This window comes from Podarcis muralis, chromosome 1, assembly GCF_964188315.1.
Source record: "Podarcis muralis chromosome 1, rPodMur119.hap1.1, whole genome shotgun sequence".
Taxonomy (NCBI): Eukaryota; Metazoa; Chordata; class Lepidosauria; order Squamata; family Lacertidae; genus Podarcis; species Podarcis muralis.
The window spans coordinates 68997831-69013711 of record NC_135655.1 but is presented as its reverse complement, the minus strand read 5'-3'; the positions used below and the strand labels follow the sequence as shown (position 1 = coordinate 69013711).

Genomic DNA, 15881 nt, shown 5'->3' with positions numbered 1-15881 from the left:
TTCGCTTCCAGCGTGACTCATCCTTCCAAGTGCAGCTGGAAGTACTTGGAGGAAATTCTGGCTACGAAAGACTGCGTGGTGTGTTTTTTTTTCTTCCCTGTAGCGATTTCACAAGACTGCTTTCTGAGTCCCTACAGCTCTGTCAAGCTTTATTCATGAATGTAAAAGAAAGCGTTAAACACACAGCTACTTTCAGGAGAACCAGGCAGATTACTAACAGTTCAATCCTCTGTGTGTTTACTCAGGAGTAGGGATGCCACCAGGGCAGGGCTTTGGGGGATGTGTCCAGGGCCCCTATTCAGCAGAATGAGCAAAATGGCCCCAAACACAGCAGGGCTGGCTCACCACATTTTGAAATGAAGGAACACACGTTGCTATCTACCGTGGGAGTGTGTGTGTGTGTTAAGATTATTAAGTCCAGAGTCAAAAATTACCTAACTGCACCACTGCTCAGAAATCCTACTGAGTTCAATGAGACAACGTCCCTTGTAAAATGTGTTTGTAGAATTGCAAATCAGAGAGTTACAATTGACTCTCATAATAAAAATTATGGAAGAGGTTTTTGTTTTGTTTTGCAACTGCCTTAAGCACACTCGGGCTTGGTTTGCATGGCAATTTAATTATTGTTACACTAAACAATGGCTATGAACACACTCCCATTTACTCTGAATCCAGTGCGCTCCCACTGTTGGTTTAGGAAGCAATGTACACACGTCAGCCACAACCCAAATCCATCTATATCCTCTTGTTTTTTTAGGAAATACTACATTTTGACACGCTTTCCCCAAAACCTGCTTCAATCTGAATTAATAAGAAGAATGGCCTAGCTGCAGTTAAACTGGAAAGCTGAATAGTATCTGAGTTGTAAAGGGGAATGTGGAGCATTTTGGTGTGCATTGCTGAAATTATGGGTGCTTTGTTCTTCTCCCATTCCAGCTCCTGTCATGCTGCTAGGAGCTAAGCCATTGTAAACCTTAGGGTTACATTTATGCCAAGGCTTCTGATTTGTTTTCCCCCTGCCCAAACAAACCATGAGCAGTAAGCCAAGAATAGATCTTGGTTACTATTGTTATCACTCATAGTTTGGAGAAACCACAAGCCCTAGTTTAGGTACAGCAGCTAAGGAGAAGTGAGGAAGGAGCCAAGAGCACCCACAGTTTGAGCAGCAGGCACCAGCACACTGCATGATCACCTTTTAAACCATAGTTTGGTTTAAGCAGGCTTTAAACCAGGTGTAGAGCCTTCCAGATGTCACTGGACTACAACCCCCATCATCCCAGGCCATTGGCCATGCTTGCTAGGACTGATGGGAGTTGAAGTTCAAAGAAATATCTGGAGGGCCAATGGTTCCACGCCCCTGGTTTAAAGCATCATGTGAACCAAGCATGTGCATAGAAAGGCAGGATACAGATTATTGTAATAAATGAATGGTAAAAATAATAATGCCATTGTCCAATCACATGCTTTAGTAAATCTATCATCTGTCACCTTATAGTGCAGGAGTTAAAGGAGCAAATTATATTTTTGCAAAATAGGGGGAAATGCATAGGTATAGTCATGATGAACTCAAGCAGAAGCTGTTACCTCACACCAACATTCATGTAACATTCTCATTTCCAATTTCTACAAATGTTTACAATATCTAAAGGAAATGCTACTCCTACATAAAAATAAATATTGGGTAACCTCAATATGAAACACAAAGCAGGCCACTCAACTAGGTAAGAAATATCCAAAGGCTTGATGGGTCAATAAAAACAAAACCATAAAGAAAAACTGACCTTAGGCCTGATTGCAGGCATGCCCCCCATTTTTAATTTTTTGTAACAAATTCAATAATTTTGAAAGTTAGGCTTTAGTCAATGTTTAAATCAGGGCAGTCCAACTTTGACACAGAACATGCAGGCTGCACACTGCCTTGATGCGCGGGGGTAGAGAAGAGCAAGGCCAAAATGTGATGCCCCCTCAGCCCTCATGCTACCTTCCCAAAGTTGGATATGCGAGGTGTTGGGCTTTGGAAAGGAGGTGTGAGGCTCTGGAAGGCTCACATTCTTCCCAAAGTTGGGAAAGCACTAACTAGGCCAGGGGTCAGCAAACTTTTCAGCAGGGGGCTGGTCCACTGTCCCCCAGACCTTGCGGTGGGCTGGACTATATTATGGGGGGGAAATGAACGAATTCCTATGTCCCACAAATAACCCAGTGATGCATTTTAAATAAAAGCACACATTCTACTCATGTAAAAACACCAGGCAGGCCCCACAAATAACCCAGAGATGCATTTTAAATAAAAGGACACATTCTACTCATGTAAAAACACGCTGATTTAGAAGGCAATTGGGCCAGATCTGGCCCACAGGTCTTAGTTTGCCTACCCATTAACTAAGCTTTGGGAAGGAGAATGGAGGACTCTAGGACCCTGTCAGAGCTCTCACTCCTCCTGCCCAAAGCCAGGGCCTTGCTTACCCAGCTTTGGAAAGGCAGTGCGAAGGCTGTGGGGTTGGGAGTCAAATGCTGCTGCTGAGGGCCACCAAAAAGGCATTGAGGGCTTCATGTGGCCCTCAGGCCAGGTGTTGGACCGCCCTGGTTTAAATAATTCCTCCAGGCTCAACTACACAGGAGATGTGTTGGTACCTGCAACTATATGAACACAGGTATAGAATGCACTGGAACTCACAAACCCTGGAGACAAGATACTTCCCAGCTCAGATGAAGAACAATTTAGAAACTTATTTGGCTATTTTCAGCAAATAAATTTTAATGGAATTTCAGTCTTTGTGGAGTATAAATATGAAGCCATAAATTTTATGATGATACCTTGAAGAGACTGCCCAGAGAAAAAATAAGGACAACAAGCTAGTGTTTCACAATCAGTTCTGAAAAATGAGAAATTCAAAACGTAACAAGTGCAAAAAAAATAGTAACTTAAAGAAGATCAAAGGAATTTGGAAATATCGGCAGAGGTCAGTTACTCTAACTGACACAAAGTCAGGAGACTGAAGTCAGCTCAGGACATTAGCTGTGATTTGCATTTAACAAGCAGGTTTTTAAAACAGCATCAGCTGGAAATAGAAGGAAGGAAATGTAACCCTCTCCTTGACTGGTAAAAGTAAAGGGACCCCTGACCATCAGGTCTAGTCGTGGCCGACTCTGGGGTTGTGGCGCTTTATTGGCCGAGATGTACAGCATCCGGGTCATGTGGCCAGCATGACTAAGCCACTTCTGGCGAACCAGAGCAGCACACGGAAATGCCGTTTACCTTCCTGCCGGAGTGGTACCTATTTATCTACTTGCACTTTGACATGCTTTCGAACTGCTAGGTTGGCAGGAGCTCACCCCGTCACGGGGATTCGAACCGCCGACCTTCTGATCAGCAGGTCCTAGGCTTTGTGGGTTAACCCACACTAAGGTGCTAAAGGAAATCCCTCATCTGAAACCATTATCTGCTTTGGGGAGATGGCACCAATACAACATTTTCTCCTAATGCAAATAGCAGCTTAAGATGGCAGATTTTTCTCAGAACCCAGCAAGGGGGAAAGGGGTTAAATGCAGTAAAGACTGGAGATTGGTTTACACTGTTCAGTGCTGTGGGTGCAAGCATTAAAACCTATAAGTTTAACTGGCAGAATCCGAGACCTGGGAGAAGAGTTAGTAGAAGAGGATTGGAAGAAGTTCAAAGACTACCTACAAAGACATTGCAAAATGTTTGAATGTTAAAATGATGCACAGGTTGCAAATATAATATGGCATCAGTGACATAGTTGAAAGAAATATGTATAAAATGTTTTAAAGAAATAAGGCTGGAAAAATTGAATAATACTATGTCAAATGTAAACTATATGACACAAAGGGATTAAGCTATAAGGATTATGTAAAAATGGATTTAAAAGGAAAGGAAAAATTGGAGACATAATAGCTTGAAAAGTATAATACAGAATAAGATTTGAAAGAAGGTAAATTACTGCTGAATATGAGTTTGTAAAAGGGAACACAGAAAAGGGGTGTGTGAGGAAGTCAGAAAAGAAGGTTATAAGAACAATAAATAAAAAATTGGATTTTTATGTTTTTTTTAGTATCTTTTTTCTTTTTTTCTTTTTACCTTGTTTGTATTTTCTATTGTATTTTTATGTTTATGTGCGATTGTGATGTTGTGTTTTTCTTTGGTTGATTGTGAAGTTTGTATTATTTAAAACTTTAATAAATATATTTTTTAAAAAAACAAAAACCTATAAGTTTGACACCTGAAGACTTAGGAATAGTATATAAATAAATAACATGAGAAAATAAAATTCTAAACTGTTGGAAAGGTAAAACCCATTCTGCTATACTGATGCCAAGCAGACATTTCATTGACACTGAAAACTTTTGTAGGGATTTTTTTGAGTTAACATTCAAGATCCATTCTTTAATATAATTAAATGAGCCTCCCTTTCTATGACGAATCATTTTATCATATTATTTATCTATTGCATTTATTTATCTTCCCCATAACAAATGGGTTACAAACAAGTTAAAAACACAGAAGTCGCCGGCAGAAAAAGTCACATAACAGCACACTATGAAACCACCACAAACAACATAGCAGAGATTAAAAGAAATTCGGTCATAATCATAAAATCAAAATGAGGAGAGCCACAAAATCATCTTAACAGGGCTAAACCATATCATGACATCATTGCGAAAGCTTTGGAGCCGTTTACAAACAGATTTTAAAGGCCTGGGGAAAGAAGGGTGCCAAAAGGATATTAAAGGTGGCACCAGGTGAGCCTCTCCAGGGAGGGCATTCCACAACTGGAGAGATGCCATCAAAAATGTCCTCTCCTTCATAGCCATTCCCAGCTGCTCAGATTGTGGGAGCACTTGGAAGAGGGCCTCAACTCATGGCCTCATGGCCTGGGTAGGGACAGATGAGAAGAGGCTATCTTTCAAGTAATGAAGTCTCAAGGCTTGAATCACTCTCCCACAGGTGTTGAAGGAAAAGAACAGACTTTACTTCAGCTTAAGACCACATCTCTTAAATCCAGCATTTTGCAATATGAGAATTCTAACCACAGGTCCTTAACGGAGGTCAACTGTCTTTAAATTTTTATTCCCCCCCCCCCCCGCGCTTTCCTAGATTCCTGAATCTATCGCTTCCAGTGCATTTATCTGCAAAATAGTTTTGTTGGCAACGTGGTGCAACATTTTGTCCAAAGTAAGAGCAAATGAAAGCCATGGTAAAATAATCAACACACTTTGGGGGAAATAAAGAATAATGTGCTGAGGAGTTGAAGCACTGATGAGTTGTTTGTGATGGTTGCACTCCTTCAATGTGCAGCTCCGAGGAATGCAGCCAGCCCCTCAGTGCAGCAAATGTCTTGCCACACTGGCTGTCAAGCGTGGCAGATGGGAAGCCAAGTCTAGGCAAAGCTAAGCGAGCCAACAATGAAGTGAGGCAAGAATGAAAAATGGCATCAAGAAAAAGAAAAACTGAATTCCTCATATAATTATCTGGAGCAGCATGTTTCCTTTGCACTCTGAAAGCAGGGATTTATCAAAGGGAATTTCATGTAGCACATAAAGCATTTCTGCCCGTTAGTCTATAACTAAGAGAACAGATTTGCAACTCAAAAAAATCTGTCTTTAGAGGCATTTTCTAGGCAACACAAATAGCGATTCTCAAAGCAGGTGTGAGCTTGCAGACAGGCTTGAACAATCTGCTGCTCCTTCAAAACCACAATCCTGGCTGATTTGGGACTGACACTGGCAAGCAGACTGGAAACAGGGAAGATGAATCATTGTTGAAGCTGTGAGCAGACAACGGTGGCGACTTTCAGTTCCCTAGGTTCAAGAGATTGCATTCTTAGGGACAGAGAAGAGCCTGCTTCACCTTAAAAGACAGATTACAGATTTCCACAGAACTTTGTATTTTGAAGAGTGTTCCATGTATGTGTATACTTATGCTCAGATGAACACTGACATACATGAAAATTGGGCCTAAATATTAGTAAAGCATGTTTCCAAGAACATAATTGATTTAAGATACCATTGAGAATTCCCGGAATGACACATTACAGGGCCAGTGGTGCCAAGGATACAACAAATGACTCTGTATAAGAAGACTGCAGGTTCAAAGTCCTGCCAGTCTCAAGGCCACAGGAGCTGCCTTGGGAATGGCCATAGGTTAGTAGAAAAGCACTCGCTTTGCATGCACCCAGGTTTACTTCACTGCATGTCTGGAGAGGGCAAGAAAAGGCTCCTCCCTGAAACTGTGGGCAGCTGCTGCCAAGCAGTAGAAACCGCAAAGAGCTGGATGGATCAATAGTCTGACTCAGAATAAGGGAGCTTCCTATATTCCTAAGGACAAACTCAGTCATCTGTTACCACCCCACAAGGAAGTCGGGGCAGGGCAAGCAGACAAGGTCTCACCTGCTCCCGATACATATATTCCCTGAACATGGATGTGCTGTGTGAACTGGGCTACAAACAATGGGTTTTAGCATTTTTCTCTAGAATAATTCAGTATTTGCAGATGCATGTCCATAGTCAAAACTTTGAAAATTCAATCATGATAATCAAGGATTTAAAAATATGAAAGTAAAATACTTTCAGCTCATATTCATAATAATATAGGACTTGTTTTTAAAATGTGGCAAAATTATGATAGGTCAATGAAGGTCTGCTTTATTGTTATTGAGTAGTTTTCAAGATGGCATTCATAAGAATTGAATACCATGGTTGGGTCAAGTAACTTCCAGAAGAGTCATTTAGGAAAGCTCTCCTTGTACTGCATATAAAGCTGTCAACCTATTAAAGAAATTTCAATTGATTAATTGTATGAGTTTTAGTTTATTAATCAATTGATTGAATCTGCACAAATTTGAATGTCAGTAAAGCAATACTACTAAGGGAAGAAGGAAGCATTCTTTCTTCTTCTTTCAAACTTACTTTCAGACATCAGTTGAATAATGGTGGGTTTTTAATGCCGCACGTTTATTCTGTTCACTTGCTGAGTTTCCAGAAAGTCATCATATGCAGCTATCACCTTTTATTTCAAGCTAATCTTAAAACAATAAGAAGTTCTCAATTAATTTAGTATATAATTCGAGCTCTTCTCAGACTCCAGAGAAAACCTCTAGTTAACCTCATAAATTACTACTGAGCATCTAACAAAAACAAGTTTTTTAAAAAAGAGAGGAATGGATCCAAACCAAAATCACTTTTCTGGACATCCATTAGCTTCGAAAAAGTCTGGACTCTGCTCAAGCATTTGTGACTGACTCTAGTATATACTATAGGGCCAAATATAAAACAAAAAAAAGTGCAAGTGGAGGAGAGTTTGGGAAAGGTTGTATGATGTCAAGTCTGCCTCTAGCACTAGACTACAGTGAGCTTCTATTGCTAAGGTGGACTAAGAAGCCCAAAAGGAAACACCTGTAGCCTCTAGTAAAGATTTTTGGATCCAGATCAGACCCTTACAGTTCCTGTGTGACTTTACAATAAAACAATCTTTTTAAAAATCCCCACTAGAAATGTTGTTTAGTCTAATGTGTTCTGCTTAGTGATGTAAACAAAAGAGACTGGATCCAACAACAACTTCTTTCCTATTTTTCCTTTCAATATAAATTGATTTCAGTGGAATTATCTAATGGCAAATCATGGAGAGGGAGGACATATTATCCTGGAAATGTGTGCAAAGTGCATTCAGAACTATAGCTTAAGCATATGAAAATTTGAGTGGAGTAAAACCAATTGTTGTTGTTGTTTACTCATTTAGTCGTGTCCGACTCTTCATGACCCCATGGACCAGAGCATGCCAGGCACTCCTGTCTTCCACTGCCTCCTGCAGTTTGGTCAAACTCATGTTTGTAGCTTCGAGAACACTGTCTAACCATCTCATCCTCTGTCATCCCCTTCTCCTTGTGCCCTCCATCTTTCCCAACATCAGGGTCTATTCCAGGGAGACTTCTCTTCTCATGAGGTGGCCAAAGTATTGGAGCCTCAGCTTCACGATCTGTCCTTCCAGTGAGCACTCAGGGCTGATTTCCTTAAGAATGGATAGGTTTGATCTTCTTGCAGTCCATGGGACTCTCAAGAGTCTCCTCCAGCACCATAATTCAAAAGCATCAATTCTTCGGCGATCAGCTTTCTTTATGGTCCAGCTCTCACTTCCATACATCACTACTGGGGAAACCATAGCTTTTACTATACGGACTTTTGTTGGCAAGGTGATGTCTCTGCTTTTTAAGATGCTGTCTAGGTTTGTCATTGCTTTTCTCCCAAGAAGTAGGAGTCTTTTAATTTCATGACTGCTGTCACCATCTGCAGTGATCATGGAGCCCAAGAAAGTAACATCTCTCACTGCCTCCATTTCTTCCCCTTCTATTTGCCAGGAAGTGATGGGACCAGTGGCCATGATCTTCATTTTTTTGATGTTGAGCTTCAGACCATATTTTGCGCTCTCCTCTTTCACCCTCATTAAAAGGTTCTTTAATTCCTCCTCACTCTCTGCCATCAAGGTTGTGTCATCTGCATATCTGAGGTTGTTGATATTTCTTCCGGCAATCTTAATTCCGGCTTGGGATTCATCCAGCCCAGCCTTTCGCATGATGAATTCTGCCCTCCCACAGTAATTCTAATTAGAATACATACATACTGCCGGATTGCACCCCCCAGCCACGCCACCACGCTGGATCACACCCCCCAGCCGGGCGCAATCGCCACCGTGCGGATCGCCCCACCCCCTTGGCAGATCGCCCACCCCTGGGTGCACAGCATTGCTCCGGGTGCCCGAGCTCTGTCGCTGGCAGTAACAATGAAGGTGTGGATAGTAGTTGACAAGAATATGTGCCTTAGTCACACAGCATTATTTTCAAATTTATCAATAGGGTAGAACTAAATACTCATACAGCAAGAACCAGGCAAACACATCTAAAGGAGCCACAAAGTGCTGTAGGAGTGGACGATGAGCAAAGGGGGAATAAAGAGAAAGAAAACCTTCAACTAATTCCTGCATTGCTGGGGGGTTTGGTCCCTTCCAACTCTACAATTCTCCAATTCTCTGAACTCTGTCATAGCTGTATTCACAGGACTGCCTGAAGAACTCAGGAGGCTGAGACAGAACACGCTGTCACAATTATGCCAAACCATTCCAGTGTTAAAGTGTGGGTCAGAGTCAGGCAACTGTCAAGCTGCCACCTCATCAAAGACATTCACCAGCTATAATGTGAGTCATCAAGGCCGTGGGTACCCCGATCTGAGAGGAAATGAGGCACAGGATCAGCTACTAGCACAGTAGAAAAAAAGTCTGACAGCAAAATAAAGGGCAGCTAGCGTTTTAGCACGTTTGACAATTCTCTTACAGTTAGAACAAATGCTATGCAGAGCAGAACCTCAGAATGTATCACCACACCAGCTCCTTTGGCATTTTGATCCCTTCACTGTCCCTCTTTCAGAGGCAGGTGAAAACATTTCAACAAGTTTTTGCTTTGTAGAACAACACATGCCATTACAGTGGTACCTCGGGTTGCAAACACTCCGGGTTACAGACTCCGCTAACCCGGAAGTAGTACCTCGGGTGGAGAATTTTGCCTCAGGATGAGGACAGAAATTGTGGTCCGGTGGCACAGTGGCAGCGGAAGGCCTCATTAGCTAAAGTGGTACCTAAGGTTAAGAATGGTTTCAGGTGAAGAATGGACCTCCAGAACGAATTAAGTTTGTAACCCGAGGTACCACTGTATGGGGTGCTTTTAAACTAAGTGTGCTACTTTGATCTTCTTAATGCTTTGTACTATATTAAGTTTCTACATTTATAATGAACTTTGATTGACTTTATTTCACAACTGTAAGTCACCTTGCGTATTTCCGTGGAAAGTAATTTCAAAACGCAGTCAAACAACACTCCCATGCCACAGTAGGGGTGCTGTCGTAATATTAATTCTAACTAGTTACAGCCATATAATCTGAAAAGATAACCAGTCCTTAAATACTGCAATAAAGCAAAGTAGAACAATTCTCATATCTGAGTTGGTCACGATATATTGCTACTTTAAAAAAAAAAAAAGGAATAAGACATCTGTGCACCAATGCACAGAGCTATAATAAACCCAGTCTTTAACTCCATACCTGCGAGAAGAACAATCTGATATATGTGCATGCACTGTGTGTTTAATGGGACTCAATGGTTTCATAAGTTATATATCAACAAGAAATCATTGAGTTTCTAATTACAAACCTAGTATTAATAGACCTCTGAGGAAAAAGAAGGAATTTTAATCAAACACATTCCTCTCAAAGAAATATACTAGGATATAACTATTTGGGCTTCAAGTTTGCATGAATGGGAAGGATACCAGTATTGAAGATGAATGTATTACCATGGATCCTAGTTTTATCACTAAACAGAAGTGGGAGCTGCAATAAAATGTTGCTGTGGAGTGCTGCTGTTCAGGATTGCAGCATTCTGCGGCCATTGAACATGCTTAGTTCGTATTCAACTGTTATTGAGGTTCACAGCCTTAGAATTTGTTTTCTAAATATTTGTGTACTTCTACAAACTTTGTATCAGCAGCAACAGCAGCACACAACAGGGAGAAATCATCATTTCTCCCTGTTGCGTGCTGCTGTTGCTGTTTTGGCTACATATGACAGTCACACAGTCAAAACTAAAGGGAATGATTCCATTATAAGTCAATTCATCATTATTAGCATTTCGGCAAATGGTACTGTCATTTTTTGTTGGTTTGTTAGGAAAAAGATCAAGGATTATTGTTCACACTGTGTGTAAGATGGTTGCTAAAGTAGGGGTGGAATCTCCACTTACATGCAGAAATTCTGAGTAAAAAACTGGTACACTGGAGAGAGGTTTTGAAGTTGGAATAAAGAGAAATAAAACTTTGTCAATCCAGTTTGAAGAATCACAATGCTGTGAACAGGCATGCACCCAAATTACTGTGACCAATGGCAGTGTAGGAAAAAAGTGGCAGGCACTTTCATGCTCTGTTGGTAGTCACATAGTCATTCAAAGTGGATTTATTTATCTGTAATTTTGGACTCCAACTCTTCCTCCAAGGAGCTGGGGTTGTTGGCTTTCCCAGAAGTGTTGTTTGGCCACTGCTGAGAATAGGATGCTGGCTAAAATGTACCCTCTACCCAATTCAGCAAAACTCTTATGTCTGTTTTCTCTCAACTATTCGTGAGATACTGACCTGCCCAAGTCTATCCGTAAGCTTCACAGCACACCAAAAAACAAACAAGCACACACACACACACACACACACACACACACACACAATCATGTCTCACCATTCCACCTGCAACCCTCTAGACAGCTTGTGATAAGATAGATTGAAAAGTTTTCAGAGTTTTATATTCTAAATTCGTAACATTTAAAAAGAAGGCAGACTTGCAGCATATTCAGTTTACTTGTCCTTCTTTGATCTTGCAGTAAAGGGTGGGTGAGAAATCTTATAAATAAATAAAAGAAGACATAGGAAATCACCTAAAAATAAGAGCCTCCGCAACTCTTGGACACGTCTTGATAACTGGGGGAGGGGAACTTTTTACACGTAGTAACTCAGCTGGCTATTTAAGCCAATTATATTAGAAACATATTGAAGTGGCATGGCAAGCCAAGATAAAATACGCTAGCAATCTGAAAACTAATGCTCAAATAGCGTTCAAACAGTTTTTTCTGTCTAGAACTTCTGGTTATACAGTTGTACCTTGAAAGTAGAACAGAATCCATTCGAGAAGTCCATTCGACTTCCAAAACGTTTGGAAATCAAAGTGTGGCTTCTGATTGGTTGCAGGAAGCTCCTGCAGCCAATTGGAAGCTGTGGAAATCGTGCCAGACATTCAGCTTCCGAAAATAATTTGAAAACTGGAACACTCACTTCCAGGTTTTGATCGTTCAGGAGCCGATTTGTTCAGGAGCCATGGCATTCAAAATCCAAGATACGACTGTATATCACTTATAAATGATTAATAGTTCTTTATAATTGAGGCTTCAACTCAGTGTTTTGGGATAACAGGAAACTTCCTGATATGAGTTCAAACCATTGGTCCATCAAGCCTAGTATTGTTGACACTGACTGGCAGTGGCTCTCCAAGGTTTCAGAGCAGAGTCCTTCCCAGCCCTGCCTAGAGATGTCAGGAATTTAACCCAGAACCTTGTACATGCAAAAACATGTGCTGTACCACTGAGATAAAGCCATTCCCCAGATTTGTGCATTTGGGAATTGCTGCTTCAGAAAAGTTACAAAATCATAAAGGGGAAAAAGGCATGGAAGATAAAGAAAGGCGTCTTTGCCAATGCCAATGAATCAGTATTTTAAAAGCACCATTTATATATCCTCTTAAAAACTTCACTCTTAGCCTATATTTCATATGATTTATACCAATAACAAGGATAGGTATACACATCCAGAGTATAAAACTTAAGAGTATTTGTGTGGATAGATAGATAGATAGATAGATAGAGGGGTGCGAGCTCCTGGGGCTGAGCCCTTAGGGGACCCCCATATATTTTGGGGGTAGAGGCCACCTCCCCACATGCCTGCAAAGCACATTGCAGCTCCAGTGGCAGTTTACTCCTCCTGCTACGGCAGAGGGGAAGGAGGGTCAAAGCAGCCTCCCACCCGTGGAGGCAGCACGAGGAACAAAGGAGGAGTCGCCTGCCATGAAGCCACGCGGCTGCCATGTTTGTCCCAACCTCCTGACATCGCTTGCATGACATCACACACATGACATTGGCATCGTCAACTTCCCTTGCAAGCTGGCACCTCTTGATGGATGGATTGATAGATAGATAGATGATAGATAGATAGATAGATAGATAGATAGATAGATAGATGGATGATAGATAGATAGATGATAGATAGATAGATAGATAGATAGATAGATAGATAGATAGATAGATAGATATAGATAGATAGAGATAGATAGATAGATAGATAGATGATGATAGATTGATAGAGATGATAGATAGATGATAGATAGATAGATAGATAGATAGATAGATAGATAGATAGATGATAGATGATAGAGATAGATAGATAGATAGATAGATAGATGATAGATGATAGATAGATAGATAGATAGATAGATAGATAGATAGATAGATAGATAGAGATATGGAAGTGTTAGACATTTTCTTTTGTTGGCGATATTAATCTGCTGTTCTCTGTAGGTGTTAGAAGTGGGGGATGAACTTTTAGTCACCAAAAAACAATATAGCTGGCAGAGAAAAGAGATGAGTGCTGAGGAAGGTAGCTGCTGCAGATGAGTTTACACAGACATCCTCTAAACATAGGCCAAAAGCCACCTCCTACAGGAACCACCCTGCTGTTTAATAGTTCTGCAAGCTCTGCATCTATTTTTCCTTCTATATTCTCTAAGCCCACAGTGGGTCCCCAGCCAAAGTCTTCACAAACAATGATTTACGCCATGAAAAACATGGTGATGGCTAACCAAGTAATCTCTTTCCAATAAGACTGCTCAGTGAGGTTTAAAGGAATCAAGACCTCCTGCCTGCAGTCTGCGTATAATGTGCTTGCTCTGACGTTTCAGCCCATTTACCCTTCACTTAACGGCTTCTTGCTGTTGTACAGCAGGGCACATATTCAACAAGTCACTGCCTGACCACAATTGCTCAACGTCAAGCAGCTATTTTGTGTGCCGCAACAGGTCCTTACCTACAATGTCTTCGTAGGCATTCTCTTCTAAAGTGCTCTTAGATCCAAACTTGTGCTGGCTTTCAGTTCCATTCTCACTTGGGGAGGGAGGGTACAAGGACTGGAGGCTTGAAGCATCTTCAAACTCAAAGGATTTTCTAGAGTGGAGAAAATGTAAAAGGATAATTTTCTGATTGCCTAATTAACAGTGCTTTAAAGCTCAGTGCAGATATTAGGTGGCATTCAACTAAGTTTTACTCAGGCAGACCCACCGCAATTAATGGACCTAACTAAGTCCTTGTTCATTAATTTCAATGGACCTGTTCTGAGTAAAGCTTAGCTGAATGCCACCCACAATGCTAGCAAGGGTTAAGGTATCAGAAGAAGACGGCTGTATACTCTTCCTCCCTGAGTCTCCCACGTCCCACACACACACCACGTCTGAGTCTATGATGAGATTGTTTGGTTAAACATAAAGAATAAATTGGTGACTGGACTGTTGGTTAAAGTTAGCTCCGTATCACATCTAAAAACATACATCCACATTATCTTGCCACACTTAGAAAATACACAAAATACTGAATTACTTATGTATCAGACCTGTGAAGTACCAACCATGTGATTTGTCAGATTGTGATTTTGCCATAACCCTAAGGTGGTGGTAGTTATACATTAAAGACAAGGTTTTTTGAGGTTTTCAGCCAACATGATGAGATTTTCAACACTGATTCAGCACCCACCCTGTGGAACACCCTCCCACCGGATGTCAAAGAGAAAAACAACTACCAGACTTTTAGAAGAGATCTGAGGGCAGCCCTGGTTAGGGAAGCTTTTAATGTTTGATGGACTATTGTATTTTAATATTTTGTTGGAAGCTGCTCAGAGTGGCTGGGGAAACCCAGCCAGATGGGTGGGGTATAAATATATTATTATTATTATTATTATTATTATTATTATTATTATTATTATTATACATTTTCATTCTTGTTTTGCATATTTTGTACTAGCCCATGAGCTGAACATACATTGACAAAAATACATACATACAGATAGCGCTTAACTTAAGGCAGGGATGAGAAACTTGTGGTTTTCCAGATGTTGTTAGACTCCCAATTTCTATCAGCCCCAGCCAGCATGGCCAATAATCAGAGCTGTAGTCCAACAATATCTGAAGGGCCACAAGTTCCCCATTCCTGACGTAACAGCTGTGGTTTCCTTGGACCTCTCCAAAGTCCTGAGAATCCTGCCTTTTCCTCTGGGCACTTGTTAGCTGCTGGCCACATCCTCTGATTTATTCGGAACTTCCTGCTTGCAGCTCATCATTCCAGGCTTCATTCAAGATTTTTGCACTCCTCAGCCATAGCAGTATGGAACACACATCAGTGGCAGTGAACATTACATTTAAGTTTCTGTCCGTTTCCTTTCTATACCAAAGAGACATTATGCAAGGGCAACATATATAAGGCCATGAGAGATTATTGCTTCAAGACAGCACTTGCATGTGGCTCTGTTGTGCAAGCACTGAGATCATCAATGGGTTTACAGTTCAGCATCCTGAGAATCTCAAATCATCTTTCTAAAAAATAAAAAACATGTTTCCAATCCATATGGCTTTGAAAATAGTTTATGCACATTCATGTCTATCTCAGAAGCCATTGAGGGAAATGCTGAAGTAGGATTGCCAGTGGTCTAAAGTGTTTTAACACGATACATAGCTCATTGCCCTTCCTTGCAAATAACACTATGGCAAAGAATAATATGTAACAGCACTGCTGGGAAATGGAGATTAAATATTTGGCGGAGGATCCATCTCCATCCTATTGTGGTATGCAAGGAAGCACTCTGAGAGGGCTTGTTCTATGGCTGCTGGAGTTACTGCAGTTTGAGGGTCTGAGCCTCTATAGTGTTAGCATCCTAAATACAGTTACCGGTAATTTTCTTCATAAGAAGTTGGGTGTCCTTATCAGAAGCTAGAGGGCATCTCTAAAATTCTGTTAGAATAAGGATAAGCAGAACAAATTGTTCAAAATAAGCTAATTTGTGTAATTTGTACAGATTGCAGAACATGGGTTACATTACTGCAGTTTGTTGTTTTGTCTATTTTTTCTAGTGCAGAATAAATACAGCCTAGACATAACACCAAGAGAATTTGTATCCTCTCTGCTCAAGAGAAAGGCACATTTGGGCCAGAGTCAGTCAGTATAAATTGATTCCAGTATGGCTGATCCACTA

At 40.9% G+C, this 15881-nt stretch overlaps 1 protein-coding gene across 6 annotated transcripts in view; it reads right to left on the bottom strand.

The window, feature by feature from the left end:
- The window catches only part of DENND2B (DENN domain containing 2B), a 151455-nt gene that overhangs the window by 43783 nt on the left and 91791 nt on the right, over positions 1-15881 (bottom strand). For all 6 annotated transcript variants that reach the window (XM_077930615.1, XM_077930618.1, XM_077930612.1 and 3 more), the window contains one exon: positions 13671-13807. In XM_077930615.1, coding sequence (XP_077786741.1) covers positions 13671-13807 — 137 coding nt within the window. The remainder of the gene's footprint in view (positions 1-13670; positions 13808-15881) is intronic.